The sequence below is a fragment of the Zalophus californianus genome, chromosome 2 (assembly GCF_009762305.2).
Source record: "Zalophus californianus isolate mZalCal1 chromosome 2, mZalCal1.pri.v2, whole genome shotgun sequence".
Classification (NCBI taxonomy): domain Eukaryota; kingdom Metazoa; phylum Chordata; class Mammalia; order Carnivora; family Otariidae; genus Zalophus; species Zalophus californianus.
The window spans coordinates 188,621,176-188,640,390 of record NC_045596.1 but is presented as its reverse complement, the minus strand read 5'-3'; the positions used below and the strand labels follow the sequence as shown (position 1 = coordinate 188,640,390).

Genomic DNA, 19,215 nt, shown 5'->3' with positions numbered 1-19,215 from the left:
CAAATCTGTCACAAAAACGTCAATCAGATTGACCGCTTCGTGCCGCTGTGGAGCAAATCTACATTGCAGGGGATGCATGGCAAGCATTGCATGGAGAAGCTGACCTTTCTTTCTGTCCTCGGGTTTATGTTTTTATGCTCTCGATGAGGTCTGTGGACATAACCAAACCGTCTGCGCTGTGCAAACTCGATGGGCTCTACCCAAGCTGCCGCCCCTGCCCGGCCGCACCACACACCCCTCTGTTGGCTGACCCTGCCCTTCCTACTGCCCCGGGCTGCCGACAGACAAAGGAGTCCCCGCTAGGGTTCACCAGTTCAGCCTCAGGTGTGCAGATCCCTTCTCTGCCAGGTACCACGTGAGAGCCAGACGTGCAAAGGTCTGTTCTCCAGCGAGACCAGCCCAAAGGGGAAGACTAACAGAGACGGTGCCACGTAAGGCAAGGATGGCTGCTTCAGGGGAGGGAGGCAAGCTCGGGTGCTTGGGGTTGCTCCTGAAAGATGGTGGGTGGGGCACGGCAGGAGAGTGAGGGAGCCCCTAGAAGGTGAGGCTGGGACCTGGGGCACAGTTATGCAAGCTAAATCATTCGGAGTTATAGATCATGAAGAGCCTTGGAAGGATTCTAAGCAAGGGTATGATGGGATCATTTTTACAGTTTAGAGACCTAGCTGGGCCTTGGGTGGTGAGTTTCTCTGTATCATCTAAGACACAGAAGCCGCAAGGACAAGCCCACCTGAGGCCAAACCACAGCAGCAGGTGACCCGTGGCAGGGGGCAAGCCTGCTGCAGGGGAAGGTGTGCAAGAAGAGAGATTGAAGAGAGGCGGGGACGGGGGGAGGGCAGGGCATGTTCGCTTTTGAGAACATTAGAGTCTAAAGTCTGTGGAGACACACAAATCCTGTGATCTCAAAATTACCCTAAAAAAAAAAAAAAAACCCTTAGCTCTGGAAAGACTGCCCATCTCCCAACAGGCCCAGCGTGCCGACCCCCACCCCCCGAGCAGTGGGGGGAGCACAAGAGGAAGTAGTCGGCTTCATTTGGCATCTTGGAGGAAAAATATCCTAAGACCCTAAGAACCAGCATTTGTGAGACAGGAGGGCACCAACAGACTACAAACCCCCTGGGCACCCCACCCCCAGCAAGCACTCCGGCATGTGATAAAGAGGAGAATCAGGACTTCTTCTAACAGGTGCTTAGCTTCCCTGTCACTTTGACCTAAGAGTAAAGACAAAGGGGTTCCTCCCGCCAAACGCAATTTTTTTGATCAAAAGAAACCTATAATTTATTTCGTTTTTTTTTAAATATTCCCTGTCCTGCTGTATAGAGATTCTCACTATTAATACGATGAGCTCACCAATAAAGACAAGACACCCCGTGGTCTTCCTAGCAACCAAAGCACACTGCCTTGCGCTCAACAAATATTTGTTTAATAAATGAATGAGGTCGGTCCTTCTAAATGATAATGAAGGTAAACACAGAATCCCGGCAGGGTGACAGATGCCCATCCCAGATGCCCATCCCAGATGCCCATCCCACGGCCAGTTACCTTTTGTAATGCTGATGACACAGCCCGTCCTGGTTTATCTGAGCATGACCAGTGATAGAAAATGTTGCCCACACATCATGAGTTAGCAAACAAGAGTGTCCTATTCCGGAAGGGTGTCAAGAAGGACATATTCTAGGTTTGGGAAAATGACAGAAGGGCTGGAGGTGCACCCAAATGTTTACTGGGTCCTAAAGATGGAGACTTTTCCATTCCTTCATTTTCATTATTTTTGTTTTTCTAAATGTTCTACAACCCGTGCAGGATTCTCAAAAGAAGACAAATAAATGTTATATATATATATTTTTTTAAATTAATTTATTTATTTGACAGAGAGAGAGCACAAGCAGGGGGAGAACAGAGGGATTTTATTGATTTATTTGTGAGAGAGAGAGGGAGAGCACAAGCAGAGGGAGAAGCAGACCCCCCGCCGAGCAGGGAGCCCGATGCGGGGCTCGATCCCAGAACCCCGGGATCATGACCTGAGCCAAAGGCAGACGCTCAACCGACTGAGACACCCAGGTGCCCTGAAAAATAAATGTTATAAAAGGGGGGGAAGCCTCTGCTGGACTAAGCTTTTTTCCTTTTGTCAGAGGGTAAGGATAGGTAACTATTATCAAGTGCCTTCTACTTCCCAGGCACCGTTCTGAAGACTTGAACATACGTTAGCTCATTTCATCCCCTCAAGCACTGAATGCGGGAGGCACCTAGCAGCAGACCCATTTTATAGATGACGGGACTGAAGCACACAGAGGCAAGTACCTTGTCCATGGTCACGAGGTCATTTACAGAGCTTTGGATGCAGGCGCCTAAATTTTTTTCCCAGAGCACAGAGGTAGGCTGGGGCTGGATCCCCGAGTCTACACTACCAAGCAATGTTGATCCAAGAAGGCCATGGGATTCAGAGCCACCTGAGGGGCTTATTCCAGCTTGATTTTTGGGTCCTGCCCCCAGGGGTGTGCTCGTAAACATTTAGCAGCAGCTCTTGGGTTGTGGGAACCCTGGTTTATAGGCTTTGCCAATTTGCATGGCGTCAATACTCTTGCTGTAACCAATCCCAGGCTACCAATGTGAAGTCACAGAAGGTAGAGTTGGGAAGAGATACACTGCAGCTACCACTACATGGTATTGCTACCAAACAGATACAACGGACATAAATAACCTCAAGAGCATAGGTAAGAACTGAATTAAAATCATCAGGCAATGATAATCCCGAGTATTAATAAATACTTTTGTTTTTAATATAATTTAATTGTAAGTTTCTATAATTCGATTTTAAAGACGGCTGTGTTTAACAACCCACTCCCAAAATGCCTGAAAAATTAACCCTCGGCTCGCTGGAGCCAGCATGAGACAGCTCCAGCACATCCCAGACGTGAATCACAGATCACATCACAGCTCAGAATCTCTCGAGGGAGCTGGGGTTGCAGGATTCTGCACGCTAACCATCTCCTGCAGGAACCTTCAAACATTCTGATGCTTACCATTTGAGAACCAAGACCCTGGGCTTTGCCACCAGGAGCTCGTGCCTGAGACCCCTCAGAATCATTGGCTGAGCCCACAACCCCCACTGAAACTCAGCCTCAGGGCCTCAGACAAGGTGGAAAGGCCATCAGTCTGGTTTAGACTTGGCCAACCCCCTTCCTTCACCACCTACCTCTTGAGTTTTGCTGTTCTGCTTGAAGTGACGTCCCCCTTACGCTTCTCTGGTCCAATCTCCTCCCAAACAGCACCAGCTCTGAGGCTCTCAGGTCCCCAGACATTTAAAACATTGACGGTTTAAAAAAAAAAAAAATTGTGTTAAAATTCGCAGTACTTATCAATTACTTGATTGGTTTGATTTATAATTGCCAGGCAATCTATTAGTTGAGTGCCCCTGAAACTTTCACCAAACAATTTTGGGAAGAGAGAAAAAGGAAAAAGTTCCAGTCCTTGCCCATTGGAATAAAAAAGGGGGGGGGGGGGCGGAGAAGGACATCAAAAACTTTCTCATCGCCAGGGGGTGTGGGGGTGGAGCGTTTCTGAAAGCCCGGGTAGCTGATGTTTCTGTCTTCCGAAGCCCCAGCCGAGATGTTGTTGCAAGCCTGGCGAGGACTCATGCTTCCAGAATCCTGTGAGCTCTCCCTTCTGGAGAGTGAAGGCCGATAGGAGCGCAAGACACATTAAAGGGTCATAGGAATAGCCAGTATTTCCTGAGCACTCATGGCTCGCCAGGCATTAGGATCAGGACTTTATCTGCCTCATCTTCCTTATCCTTACAAGAACTCGGCGATGTAGGCACCTTCCTACCTCCATTTAACAGATAAGGAATCGGAGGCTTCACTAAGCCAATTAGCCTCCCAGACAGAGAGCGGAAAGGGAAGCCCAAACCCATCTAACACCAAAGCTCATCTAACCCTTACTCATTTTAATACTGTAAAAAGCAATCTCTGCCCGGTGTCCCGACCGCCTCCCCATCTCGTCCAGAAGCTTTGCCTGTTCCCAGCAGTCACAGATAACCGTGCCTCCTCCTCGGACCAGGGACCCACGGCACCCCACCGACTGCCTGAGACGGGAAGGTAGAAACCGCTACAGCAAAGGGGCTTCACCGGGAGGAACGTGGGACCCGACCGGGCCCGAGACACGTCTCCACCCGCTACACAAAAGAAATGGAAAGCCCCCTATCTCGGGATTAACTGGGCTCTTTTTCTTTGCAAGTCCTCTCCAAGCATTCGTCTAGACTCACCGCCCTCCCGGCTAAATTCCAGTTAACAGGTGGGACGACCTTGACCTCGACTCTTGAGGAGGTGAGTGTCTGGGGACTCCCGACACCGCAGCAGCTTCATTTCACAGGGGGGCTGAGGCCTGAAGCACCCACCCACATGCTTAGGACCAGGGGCAAGTGGGAGACCTGGCCTCTGCTCTCCTAGGCTGCCGGGTTCCGGCAGGAGTCCAATCCCCAGCTGTGCCCCAGTCCTCGGAGCACTTGTCCTTTCTCTGGGAGACCAAAGTCCTTGCAAATGTGAACCGAGCTCCTGCCATGCGTAGAAACTGGGCAGGGTGGGGCGGGAGGGCGAGACCCCAGGTGGATGGTGACAGGAGCAAACTCAAGGCCAAGGCCATGGTGGGACCATCCCAGCCCCTCTTCCCACATCCTGACGAGCAGCCTGAGGGTGGATGAGGTGCACAGGGAATGAGGGGAGGGGACATTAGAAACACCAGCCGGGGTCACCGTCATTCAGTTATTCAACAAATATTTATTGAGCAGCTACTATGGGTGAGGCGCTGTGCTTGGCCCTGATTAAGAAAGGCACAGTCTTGGGGGCACCTGGGTGGCTCAGTCGGTTAAGTATCCGACTCTTGATAGGTAAGCTCTTGATCTCAGGGTCATGAGTTCAAACCCCCAGTTGGCTTCTGCGCTGGGCGTGGAGCCTACTATAAAGAGAGAGAGAGGGAGAGAAATGCACAGTCTTGGGGGCACCTGGGTGGCTTAGTTGTTTAAGTATCTGACTCTTGATCTCAGGGTCATGAGTTCAAGGTTCTGTGTTGGGCTCTGCACTGGGCGTGGAGCCTACTTAAAAAAAAAACAGAGAGAGAGAGAGAGAAACACACAGTCTTGCCCTTCTAGGAATGATTTGAAGCGAGACACTGATGATGAGCTAGAGAGATAGAGACCAGTTAGAAGCTTCTTCAGTAGTAAACGCAACACCATGAGGGTCTAATCTAGGGCAAGAGCAGTGAAAATGAACATGCAAGAAGAGATAGTCAAGGTCGCTGTAGTCACTAACCCCTGTGATCTGTAACGTGGAGAGGAAGAGCTCTCAATGTTAATATATGGACCGTGACACTCTTAACCAAGACGGGAGCTCGCGGGCAGCAGTTGGCCCCGGTGGCAGGGTGGGTTCAGGCAGAGCTGAGTCGATGTGCTTGCGGTACGTCCCTACGGCTTTCTGGGTCTCGTGCCCAGGGGAGAAGCTGGGGCTGCAGATGGAGTTTCAAGAGAGACCAGTGAAGAAGAGTCAAAGCCCTGGGCTGGGATGAGCTTCCTCACAGAAAGGGCGAAAGGCAAGAAAAGCCGAGGTTCGCTAAGCGGGAGGGCCTCCAGGGTGGACACGGTACGTGGCACTCTTGAAGCCTTTGGTAGATTAGTAGGATCACTGGGATTGCCATCAGTCCGGGCAGTGCCTGCAGGATCCACTTACATCCTTTCTGATTCTGTGGCTGACTCTCGGAAAGCCTGGGTGTAGACTCCCGCTGACAAGTTCCTGGACTCGCTCGTGGAGGTTGGAGGCCCCACGGGATCAGCGTTCCCCTCCCTTAGGGAGCTCTGGACTCTGTGACCAAATGACTTTGAAGGAAACATCAGCCGAAGGACCCGCACCAGCCTTAGCCCGGAGTCACAGAATGAGGACTTTCTGGGAACAAAAGGTAAAATCTGAATTTGCATCGCTGCCTGGGTCCAGTTTGCCTGAGGTCATTACGGGGAGCACCACTGACAGAGAATAAGGGAGCTGTCAATTCTGTTCCCTCTCTTTATATTTTTTTATTTATTTTAAGATTTTATTTATTTATTTGACAGAGCTCACAAGCAAGGAGGAGGGGGAGAGGGAGAAGCAGGCTTCCCGCGGAGCAGGGAGCCCGAGGCGGGGCTCGATCCCAGGACCCCGGGATCATGACCTGAGCCGAAGGCAGACGCTTAATGACTGAGCCACCCAGGAGCCCCTGTTCCCTCTCTTTAAACAAAAAGCAGGCTCTAGAAAACTGAAGAGTTCTCAGTCATGTGTTGAACAGGTGTTTACTGACCCAGTCTGGCAGGGCCATGACACTCAGACCTCACCAGGAAGGGGCTAGAAATCACCACCACAAGGTGGGCGTCCCCTTAGGCGGGGGGAGGAGGAAGGCTTTTCTCGGGGCAGGTGGGTCTTGGGGCACGGCGGGGGGCAGGAAGAGCTCTGCTTCCATCAGGCCTGAACCCCCAATCTCAAAGAGAGTGGAGCAGAGCTGACGAGCTCGGGTCACTTGCTTACAGACCTTTCCAGAGCAGTGAGCCTACCTGGGGACCCATCTTAGCAGCCGACTGGGTCCCTAAGCCTTGACAGCGGCCTGGAGCGCCGGCGGATGGGTAGGTCCAGCTGAGGGCCAAGCCCGCACCCCCAGCCCGCCGCTCGCCGCTGAGCCTGGCCTGGCCAGAGGGTCCGTAGGAGGGGAGCGCATCCCTAGGTCTCCCCACAGAAGTGCGCCTGCCACTGCCAGCTACACGTGGCTTTCCCAACACAAGGCTCTTTGTTCTCGCTACAGGTTGTTCCATTCCGGTGTCCCGAAAACAAGATGCTTGCTGAGGGAGTCTGAAGGAGGTGTCCCTTGTCAATCTCCTTGCAAAGGAAAGCCTTGTATTCCAGGGATATATTTTGTCATGGCCTCTTCCTTCATAAATTCCTGTTTATTGCAACCGATGAAAAGCATAAAGTGGAACAGAAATTGGCTGCATGAAGGCTTCGGCGAAGCCGGAGCTGAAAGTAACCCTTTTCCTCCCTTCCTCAAACCTCCCCATCTCCCTCTGCCGGCTGTTTGTGTCAGGAGCCGGGCACCACTGTGAGACATGACAAAGGGGGCTGGCAGCAAGGGCCCCATTCCCGTGGAAACCAGCGAAATCCTGCATTTCCCTATAAAGCCCCCCAGCGCCTTCCTGGAGGTGGGCTTGCAGGTTTTCTGGGCCAGAGCCTGCGGCAGCCTCCTGCGCCTGGCAAAGCAATAAAGCTGTTGTTCCTCTCTACCCCAAATTCCATCTTCGAGTCATATTTTGGCTCTGAAGCACAGAGGTCGGTTTCAACGGCATGGTCTCTCCATATACCTGTTCACCGCTTGGAGGCTGCTAGCAAAAGGGGCTGGCTTGCCTGTCTACACGGGAGAAGTGGCAGCCACTGTGCCTAGCCGTGGAGCCTTCCAGAAGGCTGCCCCTCCCCCAAGGAAGCACCATTTCACTGTCAATACAAATCACCTCTGAAAATCCCCTACACCTAATACTCGTAAGAATGGTCTTACTTCAGAACATTTACATGGATTCCCACCCACCCCCACGCAGAGAGTGAGACTTTTCCATGAAGCTAAGGTTTATTGGAAGGAAATGGAAGAGGGACACCTGGGGGGCTCAGTCGTTAAGCGTCTGCCTTCAGCTCCGGTCATGATCCCAGGGTCCTGGGATCAAGTCCAACATCAGGCTCCCTGCTCAGCAGGGAGCCTGCTTCTCCCTCCCCCTCTGGGCGCGCTCTCTCTCTCTCTCTCTCTTTCAAACAAATAAAATCTTTAAAAAAATAAAAATTAAGAGAATAAAACTGGTGCCTCTGCCACTGGAAAAAGCTTGGCAGACAGGCTTGGCTCAGCTCTCCTGCCCGTGAAACACGCTCTTTCTCCTTAGACTCAAGGGAATGGACGTCTCGTGGGGGAGCCCCTCTCTCACGTGGAGCCATTTGTGGCAGTTCCATGCGACCGTCTCACTGGTCTGCAGATGAAGAGGATCAGATACCCGGGTCACCAACTGTGGTTCCTGTGGCCACTGACCCACCTGCCCGACCTGTGGCTGAGGCTGGGAGGCTGGATCCAGAGTCTGTGTCTCTTGCCAAGGTTCCCTAGGATGCTACTTTGGGACAAGGTTATAGAGATTACCAGCACAAAGATAACTGAAAGGAAAACCTTAGTTCGAAAAGGAGGAAAATGGATTAAAGAGATCGCAAATGTGAAATACTTTGCATCAGCCCCAAATCTTTACATTTATCCATCCTTTGGCCCATCCATGAGTCCATTCGTTCCTTCCAGCACCAGGTGTCCCCACCTTGAGTGCCTATCACAAGCACATCAGGCACATGAGGCACAGGGAGTCAGAGATGGAGAAGAGCGGTCCTCTCTGTGAAGCAGCCCATGGACCATTCAGAGACGTGGACAAGCAGAGAGGATGGGAGGCCACGTGATGCTGTGGAGGGAGGGGCGGAGGGAAAGGACACCGGACACTTGCTGAGAGTCCCGTATGCACAGTCAGGGAGGCTTCCCGGAGTGGGTGATGCTTCAGGGCCATGCGAATGGGAGCCTACAGGGCAGAGAGGAACAGGCTGCCAGGCAGAAGGAACAGAATGTGTGAGGCCCACTGATCCGTGGTCCCAGCAGACTCCCAGGCTGGGGAGGCCGGGGGCAGCCACCAGGGGAAGGCTGGGCTCAGGGCTTCATTGCGCATTTACACGAGGCCTATGAATTCCTTTCAGAATAATATGGAGGGGGGTGGTTGTTTTGGGGGGGTTAAAAGATTTTATTCTTAAGTAATCTCTACACCCAACGTGGGGCTTGAACTCACAACCCTGAGATCAAGAGTCACATGCTCCACCAACTGAGCCAGTCAGGTGCCCCCAGAATAATTTTTTTTAAGATTTTATTTATTTATTTGACAGAGAGAGAGAGAGAGAGAGAGAGCATGAGCAGGGAGAGAAGCAGAGGGAGGGGGAGAAGCAGACTCCCCGCGGAGCAGGGAGCCTGATGTGGGGCTTGATCCCAGGACCCTGGGATCATGACCTGAGCCGAAGGCAGATGCTTAACTGCCTGAGCCACCCAGGCGCCCCTCCAGAATAGTGCATAAAATAGAAAAGAATGCAATAAAAAGATGAAATACATAAGTTGACAAAGGAAGCTAATTACATTGGAATCCAGTTATCAAAATACTTTTCTAAATGGTAATAGATGTGCTTCTTTATTAACTCATGAAGTAACAAGATCTAGCAGAGGGGTTACGGGGACCAGAGTTTCCAGACAGCAACAAGTGTTAACAATTTCAGCGTATCTGTAACACTGCAATATAATATGAAAACGTGGTTTCCCTCGGTGTCAAACCACCTGTGCTACTAAACCTCTGTGTGGTATGTTGCTCACGTTCATCGTTAAAGGAAATGGTACATTTGGGTTAGAAGTCTGTAGAAAATGTCGTTTTTTCCCCCCATTTTCAAGAGCCCCCTTGTTGGAGTTCGTGGACCCCAAGTGTACAAACATGGGGTCCAGCTCAACTCACCCCTCCCGCCCCGCCTCCCCCGGCCCCTCTCGAGACACGTTTGCTCACTATCCTCTCTCCTTACTAGAACGCGAGCTCCTGCAGGACAGGGGTTTGTCTGTTCACCACTGGGTCTCCGGGGCCTATCAGAGGCAAGTCCCTGTGTATAGCAGGTGCCCTGTAAATATTTGTTGAATGAATGAATGAGTCATGTCACACTAAGAATTTTAGACTTTGGAAAGGGATTTGGGGTTGGGGTTGGAGTGGCAGGATGAGCTTTCTCTGCACCACTACCGTGTCTGGCCCAGATGAGGGGCCGAGGTGGATGAAGAGAGAGTCTGGTGCTTTCAAAGTTTGTGTGGGGACCTGCCATCCTCATCAGCCCCTCATTGCTCCAGTATTTCCAGAGAACGAACCAGATGACAAGCATCACAGCAGTGGGTCTGCCTCACACACAGATGCGTGGCTGTGGTCCTCTTGAGTCTGGAGTATGACCCACAAGCAACACTTCACATCTAAGAAATTACTGGTTCTTTCCACCCCATGAGAACATGCCCCTCGCGAAGGACCACGAAGGACTGCCTCCACCTGTCCCCAGAAGAGGAGAAGAGGAAGCACAAGAGGAAGCGCCTGGTGCAGAGCCCTACCTCCTCTGTGGACATGAAGTGCTCAGGATGCGACACACTCACCACCGCGTTTAGCACACACGGTAGTTTGGTGTGTTGGCTCCTTTGCCAGGCTGTTGGGGGAAAAGCGAGGCTTATAGAAGGATGCTCCTCCAGACAGAAGCAGCACTTCATGCACCCTGAATCAAAATGAGTGGGAAACTATCCCAATTAACAGATTTTGGATTAAAAAAAATAATAATAATATATAAAGGAAATTACTTGTTAACTAATCAGTTACATATGTATTGTGGGCAATGCATGCGCTGAGCAGCTGAATATGGTCCCTCCTTACAAAACGATATGTAATCTTAGAGGGGAGACAACATATCACCTAATAACTCATATAGAAGTTAAAGATGGGGAGTCCCTTAGGCCGGGAGCAGATTACAGGAGATGCCTCCAAGGGGATCAGGGCCAGCTATGGAAAAGGAAGTGATGGGTCGATTTGGGAAGGTAACCCTAAGAAAGTGATCTTTGAGCTTAGCCCAGGAAGTTGGGCAGGATTTAAATAATATTAATTTTAAATGGTTTATTCCTTGCCAATAGAGAGTGATTCCAGATTGGAATTCTTTGTCTTCAACCTCGATATTTCCTTATTAAAGGTCCAGCTCACACTGTCAGGTATTGTGAATAGTAGACCTTCCTTATCTGAATTTTATCCCATGTGCCTTCAGCATTTGGTGAATGCACTCATGACCTCTTATATAATTTGGAATTTATTTTTGTAAGGGTGGCAGTGTGAAGCTTTCAAACAGTTCTAGAACCCTTATAATAAGCAAAAGATAAATGCATTTTAATTCGCCTGCAGAATTCACGCAACTCCTACTTGCATTTTTAACAACGCTGAAGAAAACCATGGTCCTGGGGGAGCGGAGCGAGATGGCAGAGGAGCTGGAGACCTGGATTTCGTCTGGTCTCAGGAATTCAGCTGAATAGGGATCAAACCATTCTGAACACCTACGAACTCAACAGGGGATCGAAGAGGAGAGTAGCAACAACTCTCTGAACAGAGAAGCGACCACTTTCTGGAAGGTAGGACGTGCGGAGAAGTGAACCCGAGGCGATATTCGGGAGGATAGACGGCGGGGGTGGGGGCCTCCATCGGCCGCTTCTGGCAAGTGCTAGAGCCGCGGAGTACAAAATCGGACCTTTTAGGAGTCGGCTCCGCGGAGGGACGTCGCTGCAGTGGCTAAGCGGGGGGTGGAACCCTCGCGGGACAGTGTGGTCTCAGGACCCTCGGGGTCACAGAAAGTCCGGGGGTGCCTGAGTGCGGCAGAGCTCCCAGGGATCGGAGCGGGGAAGCTGGCTGCAGAGACGGAGCCGAAGCGCGGGCTCTCAGCTCGGGGTTGCCATAAACCGTGATCCGCGGCCCAGTCGGGCCACTGCTCCTCCAGCAGGGACCCAACAAGCGGCAGAGCCGGGGAGACTCCCCTCCCTCCCCCAGGAGGAGCGGCGCGGGAGCGCACCGCAGGGATCTGCTGGGTTTGGAGACTCCACACGGGGTCGGGTGCCAGAGAGAGAAACGCTCGGTCACAGGCCGGGTGAGCACGGAGTGCGGCCGGAGACCGGGGAGACGGGAGTGACTGCTTTTCTCTGGGGGCGCACTGAGGAGCGGGGCCCCGAGTTCTCGGCTCTCTGGGTGGAGATTGGGAGGCCACCATTTTCACTCTCGTCCTCCAAAGCTGTACGAGAGCTTGCAGGGAACAAAAGCTCCTGAGAGCAAACCTGAGCAGCTTGCTTAGCCCGGACCGACAAGGGCGGGGCAATTCCGCCTCCGGCAAAGACATTTGGGAACCATGGCAACAGGCCCCTCCCCCAGAAGATTGGCAAGAACAGCCAGCCAAGACCAAGGTTACAGATCAAGGAGAACGGGAGAACTCCAGCGCTAGGGGAATACTGCACATAGAATTCATGGCTTTTTTTACCATGATTCATTAGTTTTTCAAAGTTAATTTTTTAACTGTTTTTTTTTATTTTTCTTGTTCCCTTTTCAACCAAGATTTTATCAATCCCTTTTTAAAAAAACATTTTTTATTTTTCATTTTTAGAGTCATATTTTATCCATCATAGTAGTTACCCTTATTTTTGGCATATATATATAAGTTGTTCTCTCTTTAAAATTTTGAGATACAGTTTCTTCTAACAGATCAAAATATACCCTTATCACTAGTGTATGGCTTTGTTCTAGTCTCCTGCCTGATCACATTCTCTCCCTTTTTTTTTCTTTTTTTTTTAAATCTTCTTTCTTTTTTCAAACAACTTATCAATTCCTTTTATAAAATCTTTTATAATTTTCATCTTAACAGTCATCTTCCATCCCTTCATTGTATCAACCCTTATTTTGTACATATATAAGTCTTTCTTCCTTTAAAATTATAGGAGGCACTTTTTTCTAACAGACCAAAATACACCCAAAATCTAGTGTGTGGCACTGATCTATGCACTAGCCTGATCATATTTGATCATATTCTGGTTTTTTTTGTATTGTTCTGTTTTTGTTTTTATCTTTTTCTTTTTTTTTCTTTCTTTTCTCATTCTTTTTTCTTTCTTTCCCTTTCTTTTCCCCTGGTTTCAGGTCTTTTCTGATTTGTAGAGAATATATTTGCTGGGGACATTGTTAACCTGTTAGCATGTTGTTCTCTCATTCATCTATTCTCCTCTGGACAAAATGACAAGACGAAAAAAATCACCTCAGCAAAAAGAACAAGAGGTAGTACTGTCAGCCAGGGACCTACTCAGTACAGACATTAGTACGATGTCAGACCTAGAGTTCAGAATCATGACGTTAAAGATACTAGCTGGGCTTGAAAAAAACGTGGAAGTTATTAGAGAAACCCTTTCTGGAGAAATAAAAGAACTAAAATCTAACCAAATCGAAATCAAAAAGGCTATTAATGAGGTGCAATCAAAAATGGGAGCACTAACTGCTAGGATAAATGAGGCAGAAGGGAGAATCAGTGATATAGAAGACCAAATGATGGAAAATAAAGAGGCTGAGAAAAAGAGAGAGAAACAACTACAGGATCACGAGGGCAGAATTCGAGAGATAAGCGATACAATAAGATGAAACAACATTAGAATAATTGGGATCCCAGAAGAAGAAGAAAGAGAGAGAGGGGCAGAAGGTACATTGGAACAAATAATCGCAGAGAACTTCCCTAGTGTGAGGAAGGAAACAGGCATCAAAATCCAGGAGGCACAGAGAACCCCTCTCAAAATCAATAAAAATAGGTCAACACCCTGACATCTAATAGTAAAACTTACGAGTCTCAGAGACAAAGAGAAAATCCTGAAAGCAGCTCGGGAGAAGAGATATGTAACCTACAATGGTAGAAACATTAGATTGGCAACAGACCTATCCACAGAGACCTGGCAGGCCAGAAAGGACTGGCATGATATCTTCAGAGCACTAAACGAGAAAAATATGCAGCCAAGAATACTATATCCAGCTAGGCTCTCATTGAAAATTGAAGGAGAGATAAAAAGCTTCCAGGACAAACAAAAACTAAAGGAATTTGCAAACACGAAACCAGCCCTCCAAGAAATATTGAAAGGGGTCCTCTAAGCAAAGAGAGAGCCTAAAAGCAGCATAGATCATAAAGGAACACAGACAATATACAGTAACAGTCACCTTACAGGCAATATAATGGCACTAAATTCATACCTTTCAATAATTACCCTGAATGTAAATGGGCTCAATGCCACAATCAAAAGACACAGGCTATCAGATTGGATTAAAAAACAAGACCCATCCATATGCTGTCTGCAGGAGACTCATTTTAGACCCAAAGACACCCCCAGATTGAAAGTGAGGGGGTGGAAAACTATTTACCATGCTAATGGACACCAAAAGAAAGCTGGGGTGGCAATCCTTATGTCAGACAAATTAGATTTTAAAACAAAGACTGTAATAAGAGATGAAGAAGGACACTATATCTTACTTAAAGGGTCTTTCCAACAAGAAGATCTAACAATTGTAAATATCTATGCCCCTAACATGGGAGCAGCCACTTTTATAAGGCAATTAATAACAAAAGCAAAGAAACACATCGACCACAATACAATAATAGTGGGGGACTTTAACACACCCCTGACTGAAATGGACAGATCATCTAGGCAAAAGATCAACAAGGAAATAAAGGCTTTAAATGACACACTGGACCAAATGGACTTCACGGACATATTCAGAACATTCCATCCCAAAGCAACGGAATACACATTCTTCTCTAGTGTCCATGGAACATTCTCCAGAATTGATCACATCCTAGGTCACAAATCAGGTCTCAACTGTTACCAAAAGATTGGGATTATTCCCTGCATATTTTCAGACCACAATGCTTTGAAACTAGAACTCAATCACAAGATGAAAGTCAGAAAGAACTCAAATACATGGAGGCTAAAGAGCATCCTACTAAAGAATGAATGGGTCAACCAGGAAATTAAAGAAGAATTAAAAAAAATTCATGGAAACCAATGAAAATGAAAACACAACTTTTCAAAATCTTTGGGATACAGCAAAGGCAGTCCTGAGAGGAAAGTATATAGCAATAAAAGCCTTTCTCAGGAAGCAAGAAAGGTCTCAAATACACAACCTAACCCTACACCTAAAGGAGCTGGAGAAAGAACAGCAAATAAAGCCTAAACCCAGCAGGAGAAGAGAAATAATAAAGATCAGAGCAGAAATCAATGAAATAGAAACCAAAAGAACAGTAGAACAGATCAACGAAACTAGGAGCTGGTTCTTTGAAAGAATTAACAAGATTGAAAAACCCCTGGCCAGACTTATCAAAAAGAGAAGAGAAATGACCCAAATCAACAAAATCATGAATGAAAGAGGAGAGATCACAACCAACACCAAAGACATACAAACAATTATAAGAACATATTATGAGCAACTCTATGCCAGCAAATTAGATAACCTGGAAGAAATGGGTGCATTCCTAGAGATGTATCAACTACCAAAATTGAACCAGGAAGAAATAGAAAACATGAACAGACCTATAACCACTAAGGAAATTGAAGCAGTCATCAAAAATCTCCCAACAAACAAAAGCCCAGGGCCAGACGGCTTCCCAGGGGAATTCTATCAGACATTTAAAGAAGAATTAATACCTATTCTCCTGAAATTGTTCCAAAAAATAGAAATGGAAGGAAAACTTCCAAACTCATTTTATGAGGCCACCATTACCTTGATCCCAAAACCAGACAAAGACCCCATCAAAAAGGAGAATTACAGACCAATATCCTTGATGAACATGGATGCAAAAATTCTCACCAAAATACTAGCCAACAGGATCCAACAGTACATTAAAAGGATTATTCACCATGACCAAGTGGGATTTATCCCTGGGCTGCAAGGTTGGTTCAACATCCGCAAATCAATGGAACGTGATACAATACATTAACAAAAGAAAGAACAAGAATCATATGATCCTCCCAATAGATGCAGAAAAAGCATTTGACAAAGTAAAGCATCCTTTCTTGATCAAAACTCTTCAGAGTATAGGGATAGAGGGTACATACCTCAATATCATAAAAGCCATCTATGAAAAACCTACAGCGAATATCATTCTCAATGGGGAAAAGCTGAGAGCTTTCCCCCTAAGGTCAGGAACGCGGCAGGGATGTCCATTATCACCACTGCTATTCAACATAGTATTAGAAGTCCTAGCCACAGCAATCAGACAACAAAAAGAAATCAAAGGCATCCAAATCGGCAAGGAGGAAGTCAAACTCTCACTCTTTGCAGATGATATGATACTGTATGTGGAAAACCCAAAAGACTCCACCCCAAAACTGCTAGAACTCATACAGGAATTCAGTAAAGTGGCAGGATATAAAATCAATGCACAGAAATCAGTGGCATTCCTATACCCAGACAACAGGACAGAAGAGAGACAAATCAAGGAGTCGATCCCATTTACAATTGCACCCAAAACCATAAGATACTGAGGAATAAATTTAACCAAAGAGGCAAAAGATCTGTACTCAGAAAACTATAAAATACTCATGAAAGAAATTGAAGAAGACACAAAGAAATGGAAAAACGTTCCATGCTCATGCATTGGAAGAACAAACATTGTGAAGATGTCAATGCTACCTAGAGCAATCTACACATTCAAAGCAATCCCCATCAAAATACTGTCCACTTTTTTCACAGAAATGGAACAAATAATCCTAAAATTTGTATGGAACCAGAAGAGACCCCGAATAGCCAGAGGAATATTGAAAAAGAAAAGCAAAGCTGGCGGCATCACAATTCCGGACTTCCAGCTCTATTACAAAGCCGTCATCATCAAGACAGTATGGTACTGGCACAAAAACAGACACATCGATCAATGGAACAGAATCGAGAGCCCAGAAATGGACCCTCAACTCTATGGTCAACTCATCTTTGACAAAGCAGGAAAGAATGTCCAATGGCAAAAGGACAGTCTCTTCAACAAATGGTGTTGGGAAAATTGGACAGCCACGTGCAGAAGAATGAAACTGGACCATTTCCTTACACCACACACAAAAATAGACTCCAGATGGTTGAAAGACCTAAACGTGAGACAGGAGTCCATCAAAATCCTAAAGGAGAACACAGGTAGCAACCTCTTCGACCTCAGCCACAGCACCTTCTTCCTAGAAACATCGCCAAGGGCAAGGGAAGCCAGGGCAAAAATGAACTCTTGGGACTTCATCAAGATAAAAAGCTTTTGCACAGCAAAAGAAACAGTCCACAAAACCAAAGGACAACCGACAGAATGGGAGAAGATATTTGCCAATGACATATCAGATAAAAGGCTAGTATCCAAAATCTATAAAGTACTTTTCACACTCAACACCCAAAGAACAAATGATCCAATCAAGAAATGGGCAGAAGACGTGAGAACAGACATTTTTCCAAAGAAGACATCCAAATGGCCAACAGACACATGAAAAAATGCTCCACATCGCTCGGCATCAGGGAAATCCAAATCAAAACCTCAATGAGATACCACCTCACACCAGTCAGAATGCCGAAAATTAAGTCAGGAAACGACAGGTGTTGGCGGGGATGCGGAGAAAGGGGAACCCTCCTACACTGTTGGTGGGAATGCAAGCTGGTGCAGCCTCTCTGGAAAACAGTATGGAGGTTCCTCAAACAGTTGAAAATAGAGCTACCATACGATCCAGCAATTGCACTACTGGGTATTTACCCCAAAGATACAAATGTAGGGATCCGAAGGGGTACGTGCACCCCGATATTTATAGCAGCAATGTCCACAATAGCCAAACTGATGAAAGAGCCAAGATGTCCATCGACAGATGAATGGATAAAGAAGAAGTGATATATATACACAATGGAATATTATGCAGCCATCAAAAGGAATGAGATCTTGCCATTTGCAATGACGTGGATGGAACTGGAGGGTGTTATGCTGAGGGAAATAAGTCAATCAGAGAAAGACATGTATCATATGACCTCACTGATATGAGGAATTCTTAATCTCAGGAAACAAACTGAGTGTTGCTGGAGTGGTGGGGGGTGGGAGGGATGGGGTGGCTGGGTGATAGACATCGGGGAGGGTATGTGCTATGGTGAGCACTGTGAATTGTACGAGACTGATGAATCACGGATCTGTATTTCTGAAACAAATAATGCAATATATGTTAAGAAAAAAAAAAGAAGAAGATAGCAGGAGGGGAAGAATGAAGGGGAGTAAGTTGGAGGGGGAGACGAACCATGAGAGACGATGGAGTCTGAAAAACAAACTGAGGGTTCTAGAGGGGAGGGGGTTGGGGGGATGGGTTAGCCTGGTGATGGGTATTAAAGAGGGCACGTTCTGCGTGGAGCATTGGGTGTTATGCACAAACAATGAATCATGGAACACTACATCAAAAACTAATGATGTAATGTATGGTGATTAACATAACAATAAAAAATTAAAAAAAAAAAACAAAAACCATGGTCCTAGGGGGGAAAAAAACCCTCTTGGCAAATGCTAAGATCTGCCATGGAAAAACAAAAATGCATCAAGAAATTAAAAGTAGGAGTAGATCTTTTACACCCAGGGATTTAGTTTCATGCCGAAGAGATACTACAAAATATGAGCTACAGCGGTTATGTCATTAATTTGAAGCTAGCCCCAAAACTAGAATGGACTTTGGATGTATATTTCAGCCATGTTTCCAAAACTCAAGGAATTTATAGGGAAATAATTTTTAGTTCTCTCAGAATTTGTTCATGAACCTCAATTTGAGAACACATGGACTTAAGAAACATAAAGTCTTTTTCTAAAAATATCAAATGTAAATTATCTTGGTGAGTTTCGTCTTTAATAAGTTTTAAAAACGTATCAATAAAACAAAACAACAAAATTAAAATCTTGCAGATGGGGTGCCTGGGTGGCTCAGTCGGTTAAGCATCTACCTTCAGCTCAGTTCATGATCTTGGGGTTCTGGGATCAAGTCCCGCATCGGGCTCCCTGCTCGGCTGGGGACCTGCTTCTCCCTCTGCCCTCCCCCACCCCCCGCTTGTGCCTTCTCCCCCTCTCCCTTGCAAAAATAAATAAAATCTTTTTTAAAAAATAAAATCTTGCAAATGTGTAAGCATCTATGATTCCCAGTTTGAGAAACTTTCTATTTTAGAAAATTATAATTAAAACAAATAGGATCTCTAATTGCCTGAGAAATAGTAGTTCATATTGTCTTCAATTATGTGATATACCAAAAAAATTAAACTTTAACTGTAAATGGCTACAACTTATGGTAGAGACAGAATAGTAGAATCAAGAGAGTTGAGTTTTACTTAGTAAATTTTATAATTTATAAAGTTATATTTTATAATTTATAATTTATATCCCACCTAACCTACTACTTCTCTAAAGAATCTGAATTTGGCCAAGACAATTAAAAACTCTGCAAAACAGCATTGTTGCAAAAAATTTTTAATTTTATCTCTTTCCCACAGAGTATGTGGAACTTTAAAATTTGGGAGATTACATTAAAAGATTGGTTTTTTAATATCATTTTTTA

General features: G+C 46.6%; 1 protein-coding gene across 1 annotated transcript; it reads left to right on the top strand.

Moving 5' to 3' along the window:
• The first annotated feature begins 10,087 nt into the window (after nucleotides 1-10,087).
• LOC118356755 (40S ribosomal protein S27-like) lies at nucleotides 10,088-10,363 on the top strand. The gene has a single exon (XM_035726367.1). The coding sequence runs from the start codon at nucleotides 10,088-10,090 to the stop codon at nucleotides 10,361-10,363; it is 276 nt and encodes a 91-aa protein (XP_035582260.1).
• Nucleotides 10,364-19,215: the final 8,852 nt, after the last annotated feature.

What these genes read in the sequence shown, in the direction of transcription:
- LOC118356755 (XM_035726367.1), top strand. Translation starts at nt 10,088, where the DNA reads ATGAGAACATGCCCCTCGCGAAGGACCACGAAGGACTGCCTCCACCTG.